This window comes from Lynx canadensis, chromosome D3 (assembly GCF_007474595.2).
Source record: "Lynx canadensis isolate LIC74 chromosome D3, mLynCan4.pri.v2, whole genome shotgun sequence".
Lineage (NCBI taxonomy): Eukaryota > Metazoa > Chordata > Mammalia > Carnivora > Felidae > Lynx > Lynx canadensis.
In genome coordinates, this window is record NC_044314.2 from 62,450,073 (window position 1) to 62,472,893 (window position 22,821).

General features: G+C 38.5%; 1 protein-coding gene across 3 annotated transcripts in view; it reads right to left on the reverse strand.

The window, feature by feature from the left end:
* PTPN2 (protein tyrosine phosphatase non-receptor type 2) overlaps positions 1–22,821 on the reverse strand; it is an 86,089-nt gene that overhangs the window by 62,677 nt on the left and 591 nt on the right. For all 3 annotated transcript variants that reach the window (XM_030335937.1, XM_030335938.1, XM_030335936.1), the window contains exon 2: positions 190–280. In XM_030335937.1, coding sequence (XP_030191797.1) covers positions 190–280 — 91 coding nt within the window. The remainder of the gene's footprint in view (positions 1–189; positions 281–22,821) is intronic.

Genomic DNA, 22,821 nt, shown 5'->3' on the forward strand with positions numbered 1-22,821 from the left:
TTTGAAGGATGAATTATGAGCAGTTTTCCTTCCTTCTATTCTAGACCTTGAAATTCTTCCTTAAAGAACGTTTATTATGTTAATATGCAAAAAAAACACTGTATTTATCAACCCTGTCCCAAACTTTTTCACCGTAACCTGCCTAAAACAAACCAACATACACATGCACACAAAACCACAAATACTTACATGGGCTTACATCTCTGTATCTGTTTCGATTTCTGTTTTCTGGAAACTTGGCCACTCTATGAGGATAGTCATGGGACTCATTGCGAATTTCCTTAAAATAACAAAAATATATTTTAATATTCCTCTTAAATTGTATATAGCAAAACAGATACCTTCCCAGCCAGTATAAAGTAACATTTATTGAACACTTATGATATGCCAAGTACAACACAAAGCACGTTGCCTACGTTATCTATTTCAATTCTGACAACACTGGTAGGAACAGTTATCCCTGTGAGGGATGACAGACTCTGAGAGATAAAACAATCTGTCAAAAGTCACAAAACCAGTAAGTGGCAGGACAACAAAGGTCGTTCAGGCACCAAAGTCTCTGCTCTTGATGAATTTATATATTGCCATGCAATATTCAACCCCTACAAGTAACCTTAAACACGTTATGTAATACAGAACTAATGCAATGGAGGTATCTAGGGTAAACACATCACACTCAGATTTCTGACTAAACTCTCAATAATACCCATCTCTATTTTGGAGTTTCTACCTTAAAACTTTAATCTGTTTCTTCATCTTGGGCACCTGGGTGGCTCAGTTAAGCAGCTGACTTTGGCTCAGGTCATGATCTTATGGTTTGTGGGTTTGAGCCCCGTGTCAGGCTCTGCTGACAGTTCAGAGGCTGGACCCCGCTTCAGATTTTGTGTCTCCCTCTGTCTTGCCCCTCCCCTGCTCACACTCTATCTCTCAAAAATAAATAAACATTAAAAATTAAAAAAAAAAAAAACCTTTAATCTATTTCTTCATCTTTATGCCACTTTACTGTTACTTTGAGTCCAGAAATATTCTCAAATTTTATTTCTAGAGCCATAAGTGCTTAGCAACCATCACTAGGCCAGAAGCTCATTTTAGGACCCTTACAGTTTTCTTTGTTCTACAATGGAAGAAATTCTGTGAGGACACAGCTGCACTAGGCACTCAGCTATTTGGTGTATCACCCAATTTGTTTTTTCACCCAAACAGAATACGTTTTTTCTGAGAATTCTGGTAAAAAGTGAGGGGCAGCTGGGTGGTTCAGTCGGTTAAGTATGCTGACAGCTCAGAGCCTGGATCCTGCCTCAGATTCTGTGCCTCCCTCTCTGTCCCTCTCCCACTCACACTCTGTCTCTCTCTCTCTCTCTCTCAAAAATAAACATTAAAAAATTGTTTTCAAGTGTGCATTAACAGGAAAAATTAACTGGGTCTTTGGTCACACTATCACATGTGAGAAAAAGCATTTTAAGTTAGGCACCAGATAATTTTATAAATTAAGCATAAATAAATTATTGAAGTCACTTAGCAAATGACCTTACTGTGGGTTCTACACCCTCTTATATGCCACCAGCCCCAGAACAGGTAACTTTATAGTTCGTATTTTCACCCACTGAGCCTTCTAAGATGCAAAGAGTAGTGAAACACAGACCACCTCTCAGTGGGAGGAACTCTCAGTCACACTGTGTATGCAGAGAATGTATGTTGGTTTGGCTACTTTGGAAAATGCAATCTGCGCCACACACACACACACCCCCAATTGTTTCTACGGACTTTTAATGCTTCTCTCTCATCCAGCAATCTAGCCGAGCTCTCTATTATTTTGTAGTGACTCTGAATTTCTCAATATAACCAAATAGTGATCATTCTGTCTCTTCCCTATATTTCATATTTCTTATTTATTCACACCTCTTATTTCCCTTACTTATCTAATTTCATTGGCTGGGACTGCCTAATCAATATCAAATATTCCCCTGATTTGTAAACTGCCTCTAAGGTTTAACCACTAAACATAACATTTGCTTTGGGTTTCTGATCGATATACCCTTTTCAAATTAAGATGGTTTCTCTTCAACTTCTAGTTGACTAAACATTTTTTATCATGAATGGGTGTTGAATTGTATTCAATGTGTTCCCTACATTTATGGAAGTGATCATATAGCTTTTCTCCTTTACTCTGGTAATGTGCTAAATTACAATTAACAGATTTTCACTTAGTAATATGACCTCAAATTTCCTCTATGTCTTTTCATGGCTTGATAGCTCACTTCTCTTTAGTGCAGAATAATATTCCACTGTCTGGATGTACCATCATTATTTAATTTAAAATGTAAGCACCTATGTTTTTAAGTTAAACTGACCTCTAATTTTCTATTTGCATGTTATTTATTCAGTTTTAGTACCAAAGTTACACAATCTCATATAAGAAGTTGGATAGAGGGGTGCCTGGGTGGCTCAGCTGGTTGAGCATCCGACTTCAGCTCAGGTCATGATCTTGCAGTCTGTGGGTCCAGGTCCTGCATCAGGCTCTGTGCTGACAGCTTGGAGCCTGGAGCCCGCTTAGGATTCTGTGTCTCCCTCTCTATCTACCCCTCCCCACTTGCACTCTGTCTCTCTCTAAAAAATAAACATTAAAAAAAAAAAAAGTTGGCTAGAAATACTACCTTTCAAAAAAAATAAAAAGAAATACTACCTTTCAGTTTCAAATACTTTTCCATGAACGCATTAACAAATAATTGTAATTAGCTGAAAAGATGAAAAAGTGTCAACTATTTCCACACATTAATTATAAACATTCTTAAACATTAAGTAATAAATTTTATATGTAAAATTAAAGTTAGGTCTCAGCTTATATTTATTTGCATAATCTGAAACACTTTATAGAGTTGAAACACTACAAAGTACAAATAATTTCATATTGCAAGTTAGTAACATATAAAAAATATTAATATGAAATAATACTAAAACATACGGTTTTCTGTTAATAGCTCTTCTGTATCAACTGTAGAGACACAAATTGGTGAGAATAAAAAATTCTGAAACACTATGCAGGTAAGAGTGAAGAAGCATTCTCATACATGACTGACAGAACGTACACAGATACAATGTTTGAGAATGATTTAATAAGATCATAAATTTGATTCACCCTCCTTACCCTCTAGGAGGGTTTTATATCACACAGCCACACAGGTATGTGTGAAGATGTACACACAAGGATGTGCACTGTACATAACAGTGAAAAATTAGCAAGAATGTTAAGTGTCCTTCAGGAGTGAACTGGGGAGATAAATCACAATGCACCAACGCAGCAGAATACATGGGAATCAGGAAAAAGGACACTAAGTGCTACAGTGATATGACAGGATTTCAAAGATACACTGTGTAGTGAAAGAAAGTACAAAAGAATAGGCTCTCATGGGGGGAGGCAGCACTCCACTCAAACATATATATGCCTGAGAATACACTGAATACTTCTAGAAGAAGATGAGAAGTTAGTAACTTCCAGGGAGGAAAAGTGAACATCTAGGGAAGGGTACAGATTTATGTAACTAAAGAGTTGTTTTAATAATGAAAGCTATCAAACAAAAATATATATCACATTCATGTTACCATCAGTGAAATTAAACATTTATTGCCACTTTTGAGTATCTCATTCAAATCTTTTTAGAAAAGGAATAAAACACATCATTGCAGCATTATTTACAATAGCCAAGATGTGGAAAGAACTTAAACGTCCATTGATAGATGAAAGGATAAAGAAGATGTGAAATATATGTAAATAAAACAATGGACTACTACTCAGCCATAAACAAGAATGAAACCTTGCCATTTGTTACAGCATAGATAGACCTTGAGGTATGCTAAATGAAATAAGTCACAGGAGAAAGACAAATACTGTATGAGTCACTCACATGTAAAATCTAAAAACAAAACAAAACAAAATAGGGGCGCCTGGGTGGCGCAGTCGGTTAAGCGTCTGACTTCAGCTCAGGTCACGATCTCGCGGTCCATGAGTTCGAGCCCCGTGTCAGGCTCTGGGCTGATGGCTCAGAGCCTGGAGCCTGCTTCCAATTCTGTGTCTCCTTCTCTCTCTGCCCCTCCCCCCTTCATGCTCTGTCTCTCTCTGTCTCAAAACTAAATAAACGTTAAAAAAATTGTTTTTTTAAAAATAAAAAACAAAACAAAACAAAATAAAAACCTCACAGATACAGAGAGCAAACTAGAGGTTACCTATATGGAAGGGGGTTTAAGGGTAGGTGAAATGGATGAAGGAGGCCAACTGCATGGTGATGGATGGTAACTAGTCTTGTGGTGGTAATCACTTTGTCATGTACGCAGATGTCAAACAGTAAAGTTGTACACCTGAAACTTACATAATTAAAAAAAGAAAACCCCATAAATCAGATATAGCTAAAGGCTTTCCCCCTACCCTGCCCCTCTTTCTTTCCAAAGTAACCTGTCCTTTTAACTCCTTTTCATTGGGCACTTTTTGTGCCATTTGGGTTTTAAACTATATATTTATATATTCTTGAGTTCATATATTACTTTAAAATAAACTAAAATTCTAATAAATACAAGTATAATATCAGTTCTAATGCTATATAGTTTTAAAATCAGATTGAAAAGTTGCTGCAATCCACAGAATGGGAGAAAAATCATTGCAAATCATGTATCTGATAAGGGATTGCTATCCGGATTATATCAAGAACTTCTTCAATTAAGAAAAAAAATTTTTTTGTTGGGCACAGAGGGTCCCTCCATTATATGAGCCCTTCTTCAATGCTTGTGTTATACATATAAGCCTATTTTCCGGGGGCACCTGGGTGGCTCAGTTGGTTATGATCTCGCTCAGGTCATGATCTTTAGGTTCGTGGGCTCAAGTCCCATGTTGGGCTCTGTGATGACAGCTCAGAGCCTGGAGCCTGCTTCAGATTCTGTGTCTCGCTCTCTCTGCCCCTCCCCTACTTGCTCCCACTCGCGCTCTCTCAAAAATAAAACATTAAAAAAAATTTAAACCTATTTGCCACAGTTAAGTTTATCTGTCAGTTTCTGATTCCAATTTTTAGCCTAAAGAAACACACTTATTTGTGTACACTGTGACAAATCATTACTGACGTTACCAAAAAAAAAAAAAAAAAAAATTAAATAGATGGAGCCCCAAGTATAGAGGTAGGGAAGAAATTTTAATTTACAAAACACCATAAAACAGCCAAGTTCTTGGGTTAAGAAATATATTCATAACAAATACATTCTATTTTCTCAGTTAATTAAAATAAAAAACCACATAACTCTTACAGGGTCCATTCTCTCATTTCCAATGTTATTATTTGTTCTTCTTTACCTTTCTTTAATTTCAGTGCATTTAGGAAGACCAGAACCCCTAATACTTCTTTTTCTTCACCATACCAGACTAGAGTCGACTCAACACAGAACCTATCCAATACTTAAAAAAGCAGCTCCAGAGGTACATACTAGTCGCCTATCCCAATACCCATTCTTTTTTACTCAAAGTTCCTAATTTTACTTTCCAACTTACAGTTAGCCCAACTAAAAACCTGTATTTCCCAGTCTCCAATACAGGTAAGAATAGTCATGCGACACAGTTCCAGCCAGAGAACAAGCAGAAGTCGCTGGGCTGGGTTGCAGATAAAAAGGGCTCTGCTGACCTGTGTCCTTCTCACGTCTGCCTGCCCTGGGTACTGGTTTTGCCACTAGGGGTCAGGGGTGGAAATGGGCAGGAGATATCCTGTGCCAACAAGGTAAAAAGCACATTCTTTTTTTTTTTTTTTCAATTCTTATAATAACTTTATTCTTTTAAGAGAAAAATCTTTAGCATAGTATTTGGGACTATTTATAGCACTAAATAACTGTTCAGCAGCTTAAATGCGAATACTACCTACTGCTCTGGTAGAATCCATTTTTTTTTCTTTAATACAATTTTTTAAATTGTACTTTTTTTTAATTTACATCCAAATTAGTTAGCATATAGTACAACAATGATTTCAGGAGTAGATTCCTTAATGCCCCTTACCCATTTAGCCCATCCCCCCACCCACAACCCCTCTAGTAACCCTCTGTTCTCCATATTTAAGAGTCTCTTATGTTTTGTCCCCCTCCCTGTTTTTGTTTCCCTTCCCTTATGTTGATCTGTTCTGTCTTAAAGTCCTCATATGCGTGAAGTCATATGATATTTGTCTTTCTCTGACCAACTTATTTTGCTTAGCATAATACCCGCCAGTTCCATCCACGCAGTTGCAAATGGCAAGATTTCATTCTTTCAGATTCTGAGTAATACTTCATTGTATATATATCCCACATCTTCTTTATCCATTCATCCATCGATGGACATTTAGGCTCTTTCCATACTTTGGCTATTGTTGACAGTGCTACTATAAACAGGGTGCATATGTCCCTTCGAAACAGCACACCTGTATCCCTTGGATAAATACCTAGTAGTACAATTGCTGGGTCATAGGGTAGTTCTATTTTTAATCTTTTGAAGAACCTCCATAATGTTTTCCAGAGTGGCTGCACCAGTTTGCATTCCCACCAGCAGTGCAAAAGAGATCCTTTCTCCACATCCTTGCCAACATTTGTTGTTGCCTGAGTTGTTAATGTAAGCCAGTCTGACACGTGTAAGGTGGTGTCTCATTGTGGTTTTGATTTGTATTTCCCTGGTGATGAATGATGTTGAGCATTTTTTCATGTGTCGGTTGGCCATCTGGATGTCTTCTTTGGAGAAGTATCTATATTCATGTCTTTTGCCCATTTCTTCACTGGATTATTTGTTTTTTGGGTGTTGAGTTTGATAAGTTCTTTACAGATTTTGGATACTAACCCTTTATCTGATATGTCATTTGCAAATATCTTCTCCCATTCCATCAGTTGCCTTTTAGTTTCGCTGACTGTTTCCTTCGCTGTGCAGCTTTTCATAGTTCATTTTTGCTTTTGTTTCCCTTGCTTCCAGAGATGTGTTGAGTAAGAAGTTGCTGCAGCCGAGGTCAGAGGTTTTTGCTGCTTTCTCCTCAAGGATTTTGATGGCTTCCTGTCTTATGTTTAGGTCTTTCATCCATTGAGTTTATTTTTGTGTATGGTGTAAGAAAGTGGTCCAGGTTCATTCTTCTGCATGTCGCTGTCCAGTTTTCCCAGCACCACTTGCTGAAGTGACTGTCTTTATTCCATTGGATATTCTTTCCTGCTTTGTCAAAGATTAGTTGGCCATACGTTTGTGGGCCCATTTCTGGGTTCTCTATTCTGTTCCATTGATCTGAGTGTCTGTTTTTGTGCCAGTACCATATTATCTTGATGATTACAGTTTTGTAATACATCTTGAAGTCCGGGATTGTGATGCCTCCAGCTTTGGTTTTCTTTTTCAGGATTGCTTTGGCTATTAGGGGTCTTTTCTGGTTCCATACAAATTTTAGGATTGTTTGTTCTAGCTCTGTGAAGAATGCTGGTGTTATTTTGATAGGGATTGCACTGAATACGTAGATTGCTTCAGGTAGTATTGACATTTTAGCAGTGTATGTTCCTCTAATCCAAGAGCATGGAATACTTTTCTTTTGTGTGTGTGTGTCTTCTTCAGTTTCTTTTATAAGCTTTCTATAGTTTTCAGTGTATAGACCTTCACCTCTTTGGTTAGGTTTATTCCTAGGTATTTTAAGGTTTTTTGGTGCAACTGTAAAACCCAACACATTTCCTAAGTATATTCTTAAGTATTCAAAAAATTTTTGTTGCTTAATTTTAACTGATCTCAATATGACTACACTTTTTTTTTGTCCTTTAATCAATGAGGATGAATTCTATAGTGTTACTATATAGTGTTACTATGGTAACACTATATAACTATGTAACACTATACAACACTATATATAGTGTTACTAATTCTTTATATCCCCAGAATAAATTTGGGAATGGTGTTTTATACTTTATCTCTAGATAATATCTGTCGATGACACATTAGTTTTAGGGCTATAATCATAGGTAAAATTGAACTACCTATTTGGAAGGGGAGAGGAAATGCTTACTCATTCATTTCTACCTTTCCTGTGTATTCAATCTGCCTTCTAAAGCTTTGTTTCATTTTATCATTCTTCTAGCTTGAATACAATACTTAGCTCATTAATATTCTTTTTTGTTTTTCTTACTTTAAAGACTGTCCAAACTTCTAAACTTCAAATCCTCTAAGTTTAGAATAGTGTCATCTCATTATTTTCTAGTCTTTAATGGCAGTCTTGATTTATTCTTTCACCCAGAAATGATTAGCTGTTTTCTATGTTATGCTTCCTTATTTCCTTTTCCCCGTTTTTTTTCTGTATTAATCACATTTTCTTTGTTCCTCTTTACTTCCAGTAATTTAGAAGTAAAAGCACCATTCCTATTTTACCAGGAATTAGTCTTAAAATTTTGCAAAAGCATGTTTGGACTTATATATTTCTATTAATGTGAAAATATCTATTAATAAATCCCTACTGGTAAATATATAGTACAATTACTATAGGTTTCACTTCTCTCTTCCTACAGCTCAATCCCCCAAATCTTCTTGAAATAAGCTAGAACTTTGCATCCATATTTTTTAACATGTGCAATTATTTCAAAAATAGTTATCATTTAAGTAAGGTTTACAAGTATAATTATAACTATTTAGCGTTAACTCTAGATTGTATTTGGCTTCACTGCCCAAACCTACTTTCTACACCTATTCCATTTCTCTCAGCTCTTGGGTGACATTTCTCCATTATCTTCTGGCATCCAATGTCAGAGTGCATTTGTCTGATGCAAATGTCATTGGTTCTTCTCTAAAGACTACTTGTTTTTCTACCTTGCAGGGCTTTTTCTTTATCCTGAATACTTAGAAAAGTCATCAGGATGCATGCAGAAATTCATGCAGGTTTTCCTGCTTTTTAAATATATTCCTGGTGAAGACTTTCTGGTCCCCTTTGATCTTGAAATTCAAGGCTTTCTTCAGCTCAGAGGTATTCTTCCATTATTTCTTTGGTCATTGTATCACCTCAGGGTCTTTCTTTCAGAACTGCCTATCACAAAGATTTGAGACCTTTATGTGTTTTAAATGCTTTCTCAGAATATTCAGTTTAAATATCTTTTTCCCAAATGCAGAGATTTTTGTCAAGCTAACTTGGTATTTTGCACTATTTTGCTAGTGAGTCTTAAATTTTTTAAGTCTATTAATTTATTTTGAGAAAGAGAGCTCGTGCACATAAGCAGGGGAGGGGCAGAGAGAGAGAGAGAGAGAGAGAGAGAGATGGAGAGAGAATCCCAAGCAGGCTTCTCAGTGCAGAGCCTGACACAGGGCTCAATCTCACAAACTGAGATCATGACCTCTGACCAAGAGTCGCCGAACCAGTCAGGGCCACACAGGCACCCCGTTGAGTCTCTGAGGAGCTGAATTTTTCACATGCCTAACATTTGTTCATCTTCACAGAAAACGTAGGCATCAGCTCTTACCCAAGTTTTTGTGGATGCTTACACTGTTTACTATCAAAATCCCCTCAGTTTCGGAATTGGAGGAAGGTGGTCAAAAGATACAAACTTCCAGTTAAAGAGATAAATAAGTACCAGGGAGGTAATACAACATGGTAACTATTGCTAACACTGCTGTGTGATACAGAGAAATGTTGACAGTAAATCCTAAAAGTTCTCATCACAAGAAAACTTTCTCCTTCCTTTCTTTTCTTTTGATTGAATTTATACAAGAAGACGGATGTTAGCTGAACCTACTGTAATTATTTTCCAATACATGGAAATCAAACCATCATGCTGTACACCTTAAATGTATAGTGATTTCTCAATAAAAATGAAAAAAAAATCCTCTAAGTCTCAAATATATGGGTAGGACCCTTCTCATGTCAAATAATAATGTAGATTTTTTTTCTTATCACTGTATTTTGGTCATTTCAATGATAAATAAGAACAACAACAACAAAAAGCCTCTACTGAATGAGATTAAGAACCTGGAAAATTATGTCCACTTATCATTATCTATCACTATTCTTGCTGTCAATGTTTACTGCTATTTGTACAACTGTATCTAATGACTTTCTCTTTTTTTATAATCAAACTTGAGAATTTTCATGAGACTATCAAGAAGCCAGTCTAATAAGTACCATAAGAAAAGTATGTCCACATTTAAAATAAACAGAGGGTTGTCTGGGTGGCTCAGTCGATTAAGCATCCAACTTCGGCTCAGGTCATGATCTCCTGGTTCATGAGTTCAAGCCCCGTGTCAGATTCTGTATCTCCCTCTCTCTCTGCCCCTCTCCCACTTGCATTCTGTCTCTCTCAAAAATAAACTAAAAAAAGAACACACAAATAAATAAAATAAACACAGAAAGTGGATTTATTTTCACCTGGGGGAGTGAAGATCACAGTGCATGAATAAACCTGAACAATGACCAGGAGTATGCCACGTAAACAAGTAGGGAATGACATGTCTAAGTAGAAAAAACAGCTTGTGCAAAGTCACAAAGATGTGAAGGTACATAAAACATAAATGAAAGCATGAATAACTGGTATCTTACAAGAAGTATAAGCAACACAAAACCTGTGGTGCTTAAGAGAGGAAAATACAAGAAATGGGGATGAACAAGTGCAGAGAGATCAGATTATACAGGCATTTGCTCATGCTTCGTTCACCCAATACACACATATAGGAATTTTGCAAATTACAAAGATGGCAAATGGGGGGAAGAGGAAGGAGAGAGGTATACGATACTCAACAAACAGTATCATAAAAGCAGGCAGTTATTTAGGAGGAAAAATGGTCAGAGACAAGACACGGATTCCCACTTTCATTACTTTTTTTTTTTTAATTTATTTTTCAAATATTTTATTTTTAAGTAATCTTTGACACCCAACACGGGGCTCAAACTAATAAACCCCCAGATCAAGAGTTGCATACTCTAGGGGCGCCTGGGTGGCGCAGTCGGTTAAGCGTCCGACTTCAGCCAGGTCACGATCTCGCGTTCCGTGAGTTCGAGCCCCGCGTCAGGCTCTGGGCTGATGGCTCAGAGCCTGGAGCCTGTTTCCGATTCTGTGTCTCCCTCTCTCTCTGCCCCTCGCCCGTTCATGCTCTGTCTCTCTCTGTCCCAAAAATAAATAAACGTTGAAAAAAAAAATTAAAAAAAAAAAAAAAAAGAGTTGCATACTCTATCAACTGAGCCAGCCAGGTGCCCTCCCACCCCACCCCCCCATTTTCACCACTTCTATTCAACACACTACTGAAGTTCTAGCCAGAGCAACTGGGCAATAATAAAATAAAATAAATAGGCATCCAAATTGGAAAGAAAGCTGTTAAACTATCTTTATTCACAAATGACATGATGTTTTATGTAGAAAATCCTAAAGAGCCCACACAAAAAAGCCTGTTAGAGCTAATAAACAAATTCAGCAAAGCTGCAAAACACAAAATCAACACACAAAAATCAGTTGTATTTCTATACAGTAGCAATGAATTCAAAGAGGAAATTAAGAAAATAATCCCATTTACAATAAAATCAAAATACTTAGCAATAAACGTAACCAGAAAGATGAAAGACTTGTATACTAAAAAATACAAAACACAGCTGAAATTAAAGGCAACCTAAATAAATACAAAAACATCTTATATTCATGGATTGGAAGATTTAAATACTAAGATAACAAAATGACCCAAAGTGATACACTAATTTAATGTAATCGCTATCAAAATACCAGCAACAATTTTTGCACAAATGAAAAAAGTCATCCCAATATTCATATGGAATTTCACAAGACCCTGAAGAGTCGAAACAATCTTGAAAAAGAGTAACAAACTTGGAGGACACACACTTCCCAATTACAAAACTTACTGCAAAGCTATAGTAATCAAATCAATGTGGTATAACATAAAGTCAGTCACAGAGATCAATGGAACAGGATATAGAATTCAGAAATAAACCCTCAGATCTTGATTTTCAACAAGCAGGCGAAAATCATTCAGTGTGGAAAGGAAAATCTCTCAACAAATGGTTCTGGGAAAAATGGATTTCCACAAGCAAAACAATGAAACTGGACCATTACCATATGCAAAAGTTAACTAAAACAGATCAAAGACCTAATGTAAGAGCTAACTCTACAAAACTCTTAGAAGAAAACACAAGGATTGAAAATCTTCATAATCATGGATATGGTAATAGTTTCTTAAATCGTGATACCAAAAGCACACGGTGACAAAAAAATACATAGGACTTCATCAAAATTAAAGGCTTTTGAACATCAAGTAACAATATACACTTAAAAGGAAACACATATTGGAAGAAAATATTTGCATATCATATATCTGATAAGGGATTAATAACCACAGTATACAAAGAACTCCTACCATTGAACAAGAGAACAAACAACATAAAAATAGGCAGACGCTTATTAGAATCGCCAAAATCTGGAACACTGACACCACCAAATGCTGACAAGGACATAAAACACAGTAACTCATTCACTGTTGGTGATAATACAAAATGGTACAGCCATTTTTTTTTTTTCCTTCTTCCAAGATTTCATTTAAATTCAAGTTAGTTAACATATAGTGCAGTATTGGCTTCAGGGATAGAATTCATTGATACATCACTTACATATAACACCCAGTGCTCATCACAACAAGCACCCTCTTTAACACCCATCACCCATCTAACTCATCCTTCCACCCCCATCTACCTCTCCTCCAGTGACACTCAGTTTGTTCTCTATAGTTAAGAGTCTCTTATGATTTATTTCCCTCTGTTTTTATCTTACTTTTCCTTCCTTTCCCCTATGTTCATGTTTTGTTTCTTAAATACCACATTATGAGTGAAATCATATGGTATTTTTCTCAGACTTATTTCACTTAGCATAATACACTCTAGTTCCAACCATGTCATTGCAAATGGCAAAATTTCATTCTTTTGATGGCTGAGTAATATTCCATTGTGTATGTGTGTGTACACACACACACACACACACACCTTCTTTATCCATTCATGAGTCAATGGACATTTGGGCTCTTTCCATAATTTGGCTATTGTTGATAGTGCTGCTATAAACACTGGGGTACATGTGCCCCTTAAAATCAGTATTTTTTTATACTTTGAATTAATACCTAGTAGTGCAATTGCTGGGCCATAGGCTAGTTCTGTTTTTAACTTTTTGAGGAACCTCCACACTGTTTTCCAGAGTGGCTACACCAGTTTGCATTCCCACCAATAGGGTATAGTTCTAAAAAAGTTTGGCTGTTTTGGCCTACAAAACTAAACAGACTCTTACCATATGATCCAGCAACTGCACTCCTTGGTATTTACCCAAAGAAGTAAAAAATTTACATATACACAAAAACCTGATGTTTATAGCAGCTTTATTCATAACCGCCAAAACTTGGAAGCAACCAAGATGCCCCTCAGGAGGTGAGGGATAAACAAACTATGGTACATCCAGACAAATGAATATTATTCAGTGTTCAAAAGAAATGAACTATCGGGGCGCCTGGGTGGCTCAACTGGTTAAGCGTCCAACTTCGGCTCAGGTCATCAATTCACAGTTTGTGAGTTCGAGCCCTGCATGAGGCTCTGTGCTGACAGCTCAGAGCCTGGAGCCTGTTTTGGATTCTGTGTCTCCCTCTCTCTCTGTGCCTCCCCTGCTTATGCTTTCTCTCTCAAAAATAAACATTTTTTAAAAATTAAAAAAAAAAAGAAATGAACTATCAAGCCATGAAGACACATAGGAACCTTAAACGCATATTACTAAGTGAAAGAAGCCAATCTGAAAAAGCTACTTACTACAGGATTCCAACCATATGACATTTTGGAAAAGGCAAAACTATGCAGACAGTAAAAGAAATCAATGTGGTTGCTGGGGTTGGGAAAGGGAGGTAGGAATGAATAGGGAGAGCACAGGGTTTTTATGTATGATGCCATAATGCTGGATTCAAATACATTTGTTTAAACCCACAGAATGTACACCATCAAAAATGAACCCCAAGGTAAACTATGGACTTTGGATGATTATGACATATCAATGTAGGCTCATCAATTATAATAAACATACCACTCTGGCGAGGGATTTTGATAAAGGGAAGGATATACATGTGTGGGAGCAGGAAGTATGTGAGACATTTCTGTATCTTCCCCTCAGTTTTCCTGTGAACCTAGAACTGCTCTTAAAAAATGAAGTCTTAGGGGGAAAAAAAAGTGAAGGACTTGAATAGACATTTTTCCAAAGTTTTACAATCAGTCAATAAACACATTTAAAAGATAGTCAACATGCTTAATCATTACAGAAATGCAATCTAAACCATTTCATACCTACTAGCATGACTATAATTTTAAAAATGGAAAATAACAAGTGTTTGTGAGGATATGAAGAAATCAGAATCCTCAAACACTGCTAGAGGGAATGTAAAATGTTGCAGCCACTAAGGAAAACAGTTCACAGTTACTCAAAAAGCTAAGCACAGAATTACCATATTATCCAGCAACTCCACTTCTAGGTCCAAATCCAAAACAATTAAAAATAAGGACTCCAATGGATATCTGCACAGCCATGTTCACAGCAGCATTATTCATAGTCAAAAGGTGGAAACACCCTAAATGTCCATTAACAGATGAATGGAGAAACAAAATGTGGTATATACATACAAAAAAATATTAGTCAGCCATAAAAAGGAATGAAGTTGATAACAGGCTACAGCATAGTTCCACCTTGACAATATTATGCTAAGTGAAATGCCAGACACAAAGGAAAAACATTGTGTGATTTCACTTGCATGAGGTCTCTAGAATAGGCAAATTCACAGATAGAAAGTAGAGCAGAAGTTAACAGGAGGAGGGGGAAATAGGGAGTTATTGCTTAATGGGTACAGAGTTTCTATTTGGGGTGCTGAAAGGGTTTTGGAAACAGCGGTGATGGTTGCACAACAATATAAATGGAATCGATGACATTGAATTGTACACTTAAAAATGGCTAAAATGGCACATTTTATTATATATTTTCCCACACAAAAAAAATTTAATTGGATGGCTACCTTAGATAGACAAGGTCTTTCTAAGTCATGGCACAAAAACCTAGAAAGGCTCATAAATCTGATTTTGCAAACACGTAAGTTTTCTACATGAAAAAATACCATAAACAAAGTCAAAGGTAACTGATAGGTTGAAAAGTATTTGCAATATATGACAAAAGCGTAACTTCTTCAATGTGTAAAGATCTCCAACATATCAAAAAAAGAAAGGAAATACAAGTGGCTTAGAAAGAAAGAAAGAAAGAAAGAAAGAAAGAAAGAAAGAAAGAAAGAGAAAGAAAGAAAGAAAAGTGGGGAACCTGGGTGGCTCAGTCAGTTAAGCATCCAACTTCATTCAGCTCAACTCATGATCTGTCTCACAGCTTGTGAGTTCAAGCCCTGCATTGGGCTCTGTGCTGACAGCTCAGAGCCTGGAGCCTGCTTCAGATTCTGTGTCTCCTTCTCTTTCTGCCCCTCTGCTCACACTCTCTCAAAAATAAATAAACATTAAAAAAAAATTTTTAGGGGCGCCTGGGTGTCTCAGTTGGTGGGTTAAGCATCTAACTTTGGCTCAGATCATGATCTCATGGTTCATGGTTTGAAGCCCCAGGTTGGGTTCTGTGTTGACAGCTTGGAGCCCGGAGCCTGCTTCGTGGATTCTGTCTCCCTCTCTCTCTGCCCCTCCCCTGCCTGTGCTCTGTCTCTGTCTCTCAAAAACAAATAAACATTAAAATAAAAAAATTGAAAAAGAGGCAAGCTAGAAAGGCTAGGGGACAACTGTGACTGTCTGAATTTCCACAATTGCAGACAGGCATCAGTACTACAGAACATATATCAGAGGCAAACCTAGTTATAACTTCCAGTTATGTATTCTCTATTGGGGCACCATTCCCAAGGCTGCTCTCTCTTAAAGCAGTGGTCCTTACCTATTGTCATAGAGATCCATGTGAGAATGTGACAAAAGCTATGGAATCACCTAGAAATGAAATACTCAGGTCCACTCACACATACAGTTTCAGGGGACTTGGAAATCACTTTCCAGTCTAATCGATGGATCCTAGATACTGTGTTAGAGGCCTCCAATCCCCAAAATGACCCCACCTATTATAACACATTCCACTCCCTCCTTGCTATGAAAAATTTAAATGACTCCCTCTGTTCCATTAATCTCAAGTAGATCTTAAGGAGAAAGCAATGTAAGCAGTCACACTGACAAATTGGGGTAACACAGAAATGAGAATTATAAGGACAGGATTCAGGGTCGCCTGGGTGGCTTAGTCAGTTGAGCATCTGACTTCGGCTCAGGTCATGATCTCGCGGTTTGTGGGTTCGAGCCCCACGTCAGTCTCTGTGCTGACAGCTCGGAGCCTGAAGCCTGCTTTGGATTCTGTGTCTCCTTCTCTCTGTGCCCTTCCCCCACTTATGCTCTGTCTCTTTCTATCAAAAATAAATAAATGTAAAAAAAGAAATTTTTTTAAATAAAAAAAAAATAAGGACAGGATTTGGATCCCATCTGTACCACCACTGGATATGGTAACCTTACAGAAATCATAACCTCATGTTGGACAGGTGTCTCCTCAGCTGTGAATGAGGGAGCTGGAATAAACCAAGGTGCTGACATTTTTTTTTTAAGATTTTATTTTTAAGTAATCTCTACACACAATGTGGGGCTCCAACTCACAGCCCTGAGATCAAGAGTCATATGCTCCACTGACTGAGCCACCCAAGTGCCCCAAGGTGCTGACATTTTAAAAGGAAACAGTATTATTTTGTTTAGTGACTACTGGGCATCTAACATCTCAGAACTACAGGCTAATGGTGGGGAAACAAAAACAAAGCATTCCTTAAGGAGCTAACAGACAATTCTAAAACGATGTGATTTATACTCCAATAAAAGAACACAGAGGGTTCAGGAATCAAAGAAGGAACATATAGCTTTGCCTAAAGAGACCACAGTCTAGTCTTAAAGAGGTTTCCTAGATAGATAAGGTAGGCACAGAACATATCCAACATGTGCAGACTCCAAGGTGTGAGAAAGCAGGCTATTTTCAAGGAAATTCAAGGAATCTGATACAGCAAGAGCACATGCAATGATGTGAAACCCCAAACCCTAAGATTAAACAACTGCAGGGCAATGTGTAGTACACAATGCAAAGGGAAGTGTTTTAGAGTAAGCAGGCTTTGCTTTTTACCCTGTGACTACCTACTATAAATACTAGAAGACTTCCCTTGATACCTTACTTCCAAAACGTAGTTGACGCCCAAGTAGTAAAAAACTGCTCTTGGGGCGCCTGGGTGGCTCAGTAGACTGAGCATTAGGCTCAGGTCATGATCTCGTGACTCATGGGGTTTGAGCTCCGCATAGAGCTAGCCGCTGTCAGCGCAGAGCCTGCTTTGGATCTTCTGTTGACCCTCTCTCTGCCCCTTCCCTACTTGCTAGCGTGCATGCTCTCGCTCTCTCAAACAATAAATACATTAAAAACAAAAACAAACAAAAAAAAACCCCACAACCTGCTCTTACTGACAATATCTGAACTACAAATTTCTTTTTTTTAATGTTTATTTATTAGGGCGGGGGGGTAAGGGTGGGGGGAGAGTGTATGTACACACAGGCAAGCGGGGAAGAGGCAGAAAGAGAGGGAGACAGAGGATCCAAAGCAGGTTGTGCGCTAAACAGCTGAAAGCCAGATGCAGGCCTCGAACTCACCAACCGTGAGATCATGACCTGAACTGAAGTTGGACGCTTAACTGAGCAACCCAGGCATCCTGAACTACAAATTTCTAATAAAGAAAAATGACCAGTTAAGAGTTCCATGGTTCCTAAACTCTGATTAGTCAACCAAATTCTTTCTGAGCCACCATTTACTAGAAACATTATTCCATGGCTTACATTTTTTGTTTTTTTTTGCTATTTCCCTACAGTTGTACTCCCTTCCCTGAAAGCTCACAAAACTCCATTCTTTCTCTGCCCCTCTCATGCCCCAGCCTGATTCAGACAGCAATCAGCAGTGACTAAAAGCAAAAAAGCAATCATGAACATTTCTCAAAAAGCGAGAGTTAACCTCAGACTACATTAATGTCATTAGTTAGTCAGACCAAGTTAGATTTTTCTAGCAATCTCACTACTGCTAGTTGCGCCCTTTCAAGGCCAGTTCTTCAACCTGTGTGCTCTTACTCCCATCAGCACCTGCTTTCCAAGGTTTCTGGCTCCAACAGTAATTCCTTTTATTTTTCAACGTCCAACCTCTCTCTTTAGGCTTATCCTTCCCCCCACCCCCACCCCAACATGTAAACATATCAAGTCACCCTTTTCTGGTAAGAAGTCATTATTCAACAATATTTACCATGTACCTACTAGGTGCCTGATGCTGTGCAAGGCACTGGCACTGCCTGCATGAAGCTCTGATGAGGTAGTGAAAAAGATAAATTCATAGTCTGTTTGGCTCTGACACAAAATCTCCTATTATCAAAAGCTGTGTTATAAAACCAACTTTTCAAACTGGGTGAAAAAAAGTAAGGGGCTAAAGAGTTTCAGACTCAAATAATAAATTCACTGTTCCTGCAAGACTTTCAAGAAGGTGTAAAGTAAAAATTCTCATACCACTAAGCAAGTCCAATTTCTAGTTACATCTACTTTTTGCTCAAGAGCAAAGCTTTTCTTGGGGCACCTGCATGGCTTGGTTGGTTAAGCAGCTGACTTGATCTCGGCTCAGTTCATGATCTTGCAGTTCATGAGTTCCAGCTCCACACCAGGCTCTGTGCTGATGGTGCAGAGCCTGCTTGGGATTCTTTCTCTCCTTCTCTCTGCCTCTCCCCTGCTTGTGCTCTCCATCTCTCTCAAAACAAATAAACATTTAAAAAGTTAAAAACAAACAAAAAAAAACAGCAAAGCTTTTCTTTTCCTAATCCAGTTAGCACTGCCGAAACAAAAAACAAAAAACACCACACACACAAAAACAACAAAAAACCTAACACAAATACCACCCTGTCTTGTGATAATCAAAGCAGAGAGCCCACTTAAACACTTTTCCCTACTCAAGTTAACAGTGGTTTGCTTAATGCAAATTTGTGTTCCCTAAATAATCTGCTGCTGCATTGCATCCAACACATTGCTATGAAAGGGGAAGTCATGTGATGCTATGGAGTATGTAACAGGGGATTATATCCTGCATGGGAGGGTCAGGAAGGCACCCCCTAAGGAAGTGAGACTTCAGGGATGAGTAGGAGGCAGTTAAGCAAAAGTGCGGGGGAAAAGGGGAGAAGTTGTGCTAAGGCAAAGACAGCTACAATTATGAAGGCCCTCAGGGGAGAATGGTCATGCACTTTTCAAGGAACAGAACCCAGGGGAAAAGAGGGAAGAAAGTCATATGGGCAGGCAGGCCATGTGGTCTTGCAAGCCACAGAAGGATCTGAATTTTACATTATGAGCAATGGGAAACCACTGAAGGTTTTCAGTAGTGAAGGGACATAAATGTGCTTCATTTTAGCTACCTTCCCCACTCCATTGGTCAAGCTGAGCTTATTTAAAAAAACAGTCTACACTTGCTTGGTTGTACTTCTTCCCACCTTCTCTTCTCAATGTTCAGCATCTGACTTCTGTACTCCACTGAAATTGCTCTCTTTAAAGATATCTGTTGGGGCTCCTGGGTGGCTCAGTCAGTTAAGCGTCCCACTTTGGCTCAGATCATGATCTCACGGTTCATGGGTTCAAGCCTCGGGCCGGGCTCTGTGCTGACAGCTCAGAGACTGGAGCCTGCTTCAGATTCTGTGTCTCCCTCTCTCTTTGTCCATCCCCTGCTCACCCTCTGTCTCTCTCTCAAAAATGAATAAACATTAAACTTTTTTAATTTACAAAAAAAGGTATCTATTGATCATCCACTCCTTAAGTCAAAAGGCCCTTTCAGTTTTGACTTTGTGCCGTCTGCTGCATGTGGCCCTCCTGACCATCAACTCCCTTCACACCCACCATTGGTTGTCTCCCCACTTCCATGGCTATTCCTCTCCACTCTTTTTAGCAAGCTCCTCTTTCTTTACCTATGCCCTTAATTGTTGTTGGTGGTCAAGATTTCTGTTGTTGGCCTTAAGCATTTCCAAACTCTCCCTATTTTCCCTGGAGGATCTCATCCACATCTAGGACCTCAAAGACCACCTATGTGCTCATGATTTCCAAAATGCTATTTACAGCTCAGACCTCTCCTGAACTCCAAATTGATATATTAAACTATTTCCTTCCATTTTGATGTCTCACAGGTATCTCAAACTGAATTGAACAATTTCAAGACCAAATACATCTATCCCCCTCCCACTTCAAATGTGTATCCCCCCTTCCTTCATTCCTCCTGCCACTGCCTTAGTTCAGGAGGTCAACATTTCTCCTCAGGTTTATTTCAAGAGACTACTTCTCTGTGCTACTTGCCTACAGTTAGCCCCATCCATCACACTAGTAGAATGATCTTACTAATTTGTTGGTAGTCCTCATGGGATTTTATGATCTGTGCCTTTGTACACTATTCCTTCCTTCTCTGGAGCACTAATTCTTTTCCCCTCCTTTTTTCTCTACACCTGGCCAACTTGTCCTTCAAGACTTTGGTAAGGTCATCCCTTCTCCAGGAAGCATCACCAGAATTCCCAGGTGCACCCCTCTGGGTGACTAGGCAGCACCCTGTGCTTAACACTAGCTTTTGCATTTCTTACTTTATGTTTTCATTTCTTACCTATTTACTACTCTATGGCAGGGTGGATCCTTGAGGCTGGGATTCAGTCTAATGCTGACACATAATAGATGTGTTACAAGTAAATGAGTGAAAATGGGGAATTGCAATGAGGCCCTCAAAAGAACAAGTCCTAGAATGTGAACTCCTCAAGAGAAGGAACTCCGTTGCATTCTCTGTTGAATCTCCAAGGCCCAAAGCTAGGGACTGGCACACCACTGATGCTCAATACATTTGTAGTGTGGCTGAATGGATATTCTAGAGTCAAAGGAAAATCTCTTCCTATACTTGCTTTCCATTACTAACTTTCTTGGTTCGTGACCTACGTTTACTGTAATAGCATGTATATTGCATGATTTCTTTTTTTTTTAATTTTTTAAAATGTTTATTTATTTTGGAGATAGAGACAGACAGAGCATGAACAGGGGGAGGGTCAGAGAGAGAGGGAGACACAGAATCCGAAGCAGGCTCCAGGCTCCGAGCTGTCAGCCCAGGAGCCCGACACGGGGTTCGAACCCACTGACTGCGAGATCACGACCTGAGCCAGAGTCAGACGCTTAACCGACTGAGCCACCCAGGCGCCCCCCTTTTTTTTTTTTTAATTTTTTTAATGTTTATTTATTTTTGAGACAGAGACAGACAGAGCATGAACAGGGGGAGGGTCAGAGAGAGAGGGTATATTTATTGCATGATTTCTACTGACCAAACGAGTGCTCTTCTTCTTCCATTAGGAAAAAATAATAAGAGCAATGAACAACCCACTAAAGGATTCCTTGGCATGAGTCCATGGAAGGGTTTCCTGAACTCCTTGAAACTAAATGTGAAATTTTCAGTGGATGTAAGAAAATACATTTTTCTGGTGAGAGGGATTACAGTTTTCATTAAATTTTCAAAGATATTAATGATACCCCCATCCCCCCCCCAAATCAAACTGTCTAACCAAAATGTTAAGCTGAATTAAGCTGCAGCATTCACCTTTCTCTTCTCAAAGCTGTATTTTGATATACTGCTAGCAACTTGGAAACAGAAGCTTCTATTTAAACAAATGTAACTGGAGAAGAGACAGCTGGCAGGCTCTCACATAAAGATTCCTACTAGAATTTGCATTTAAAATGTTCTATAAATGGTAAAGCCCTTACCAACATTCTTAAAAGTTAGTACTCTATTCTAACATACTCTGTACTCCTGTGAATCAGGGTATTTATTACACTTCCTGATAATGTGTTCAAGAAGAAAATGTTACATTCTAATCATAATGACCAAGGAAACACTTTTTACTGTCATTTAACTAAATGAAATGGGGAAAAACCCAGGATCATCCAAATTTACAGGAAAACTTTTTTTTTTTTTAATGTAAAAAGAGTGAACCGAGCAGCAGGAGCAGCAGCATTTAACTCACCAACCACTCAATTCAATCTCGGGAATAATATGGTAATAATTAAACAGTACAGAACAAGCATCTGAATCATTTCAAAAGGCATAAAATCCTATTTGAATTAAAGGGTTCTCAAGTTGATCTAGCTAGTCACAAAACAATTCAACTACATGATTCCATTCAGATGAATTTAACAACAAGCAAGATTACTGTATGGTGGTAAGAAATCAGAACAGTGGTCTCTGAGATGGAAGAAGGGCATGACAGCACCTTCGAGGTAATGGAAAAGCTCTTTATTTTGACTTGGGGCTTGCACAGGTATATACATTTAGAAAACTCGCTTAATCCCATGTATAAAATCTGTGTATTTTACTGTACGTTAACTATTCCTCAGTAAAGAAAATTTAAAAGAGAACATCCTTATTCTTTCTTTTAACTAACACAACCAAACCCTATTCTCGTGTCTGGAAGCTGTTTGTGGAGGACGACCCACGCGCTGAAGACACTGCGCTCTCTGAAAACACGATGACTGCTGATTCGCCAGGAGCTTCCGCCACCACTACGGTTAGGCACTGCCATTTCGAGAGGCCCCGGAGTCACCCACAACAACCGGGGCAAGAGCCGGCCGCGCCTCTGGAAATGGGTGCCGCGGTCCGCCTCCGCCCGCGCGGCCACAGAACACCTGGCCAGCGAAAAAGGTGTCCATGGGCAGAGCCTGGCACCGGAGCGTGCGAGCGACC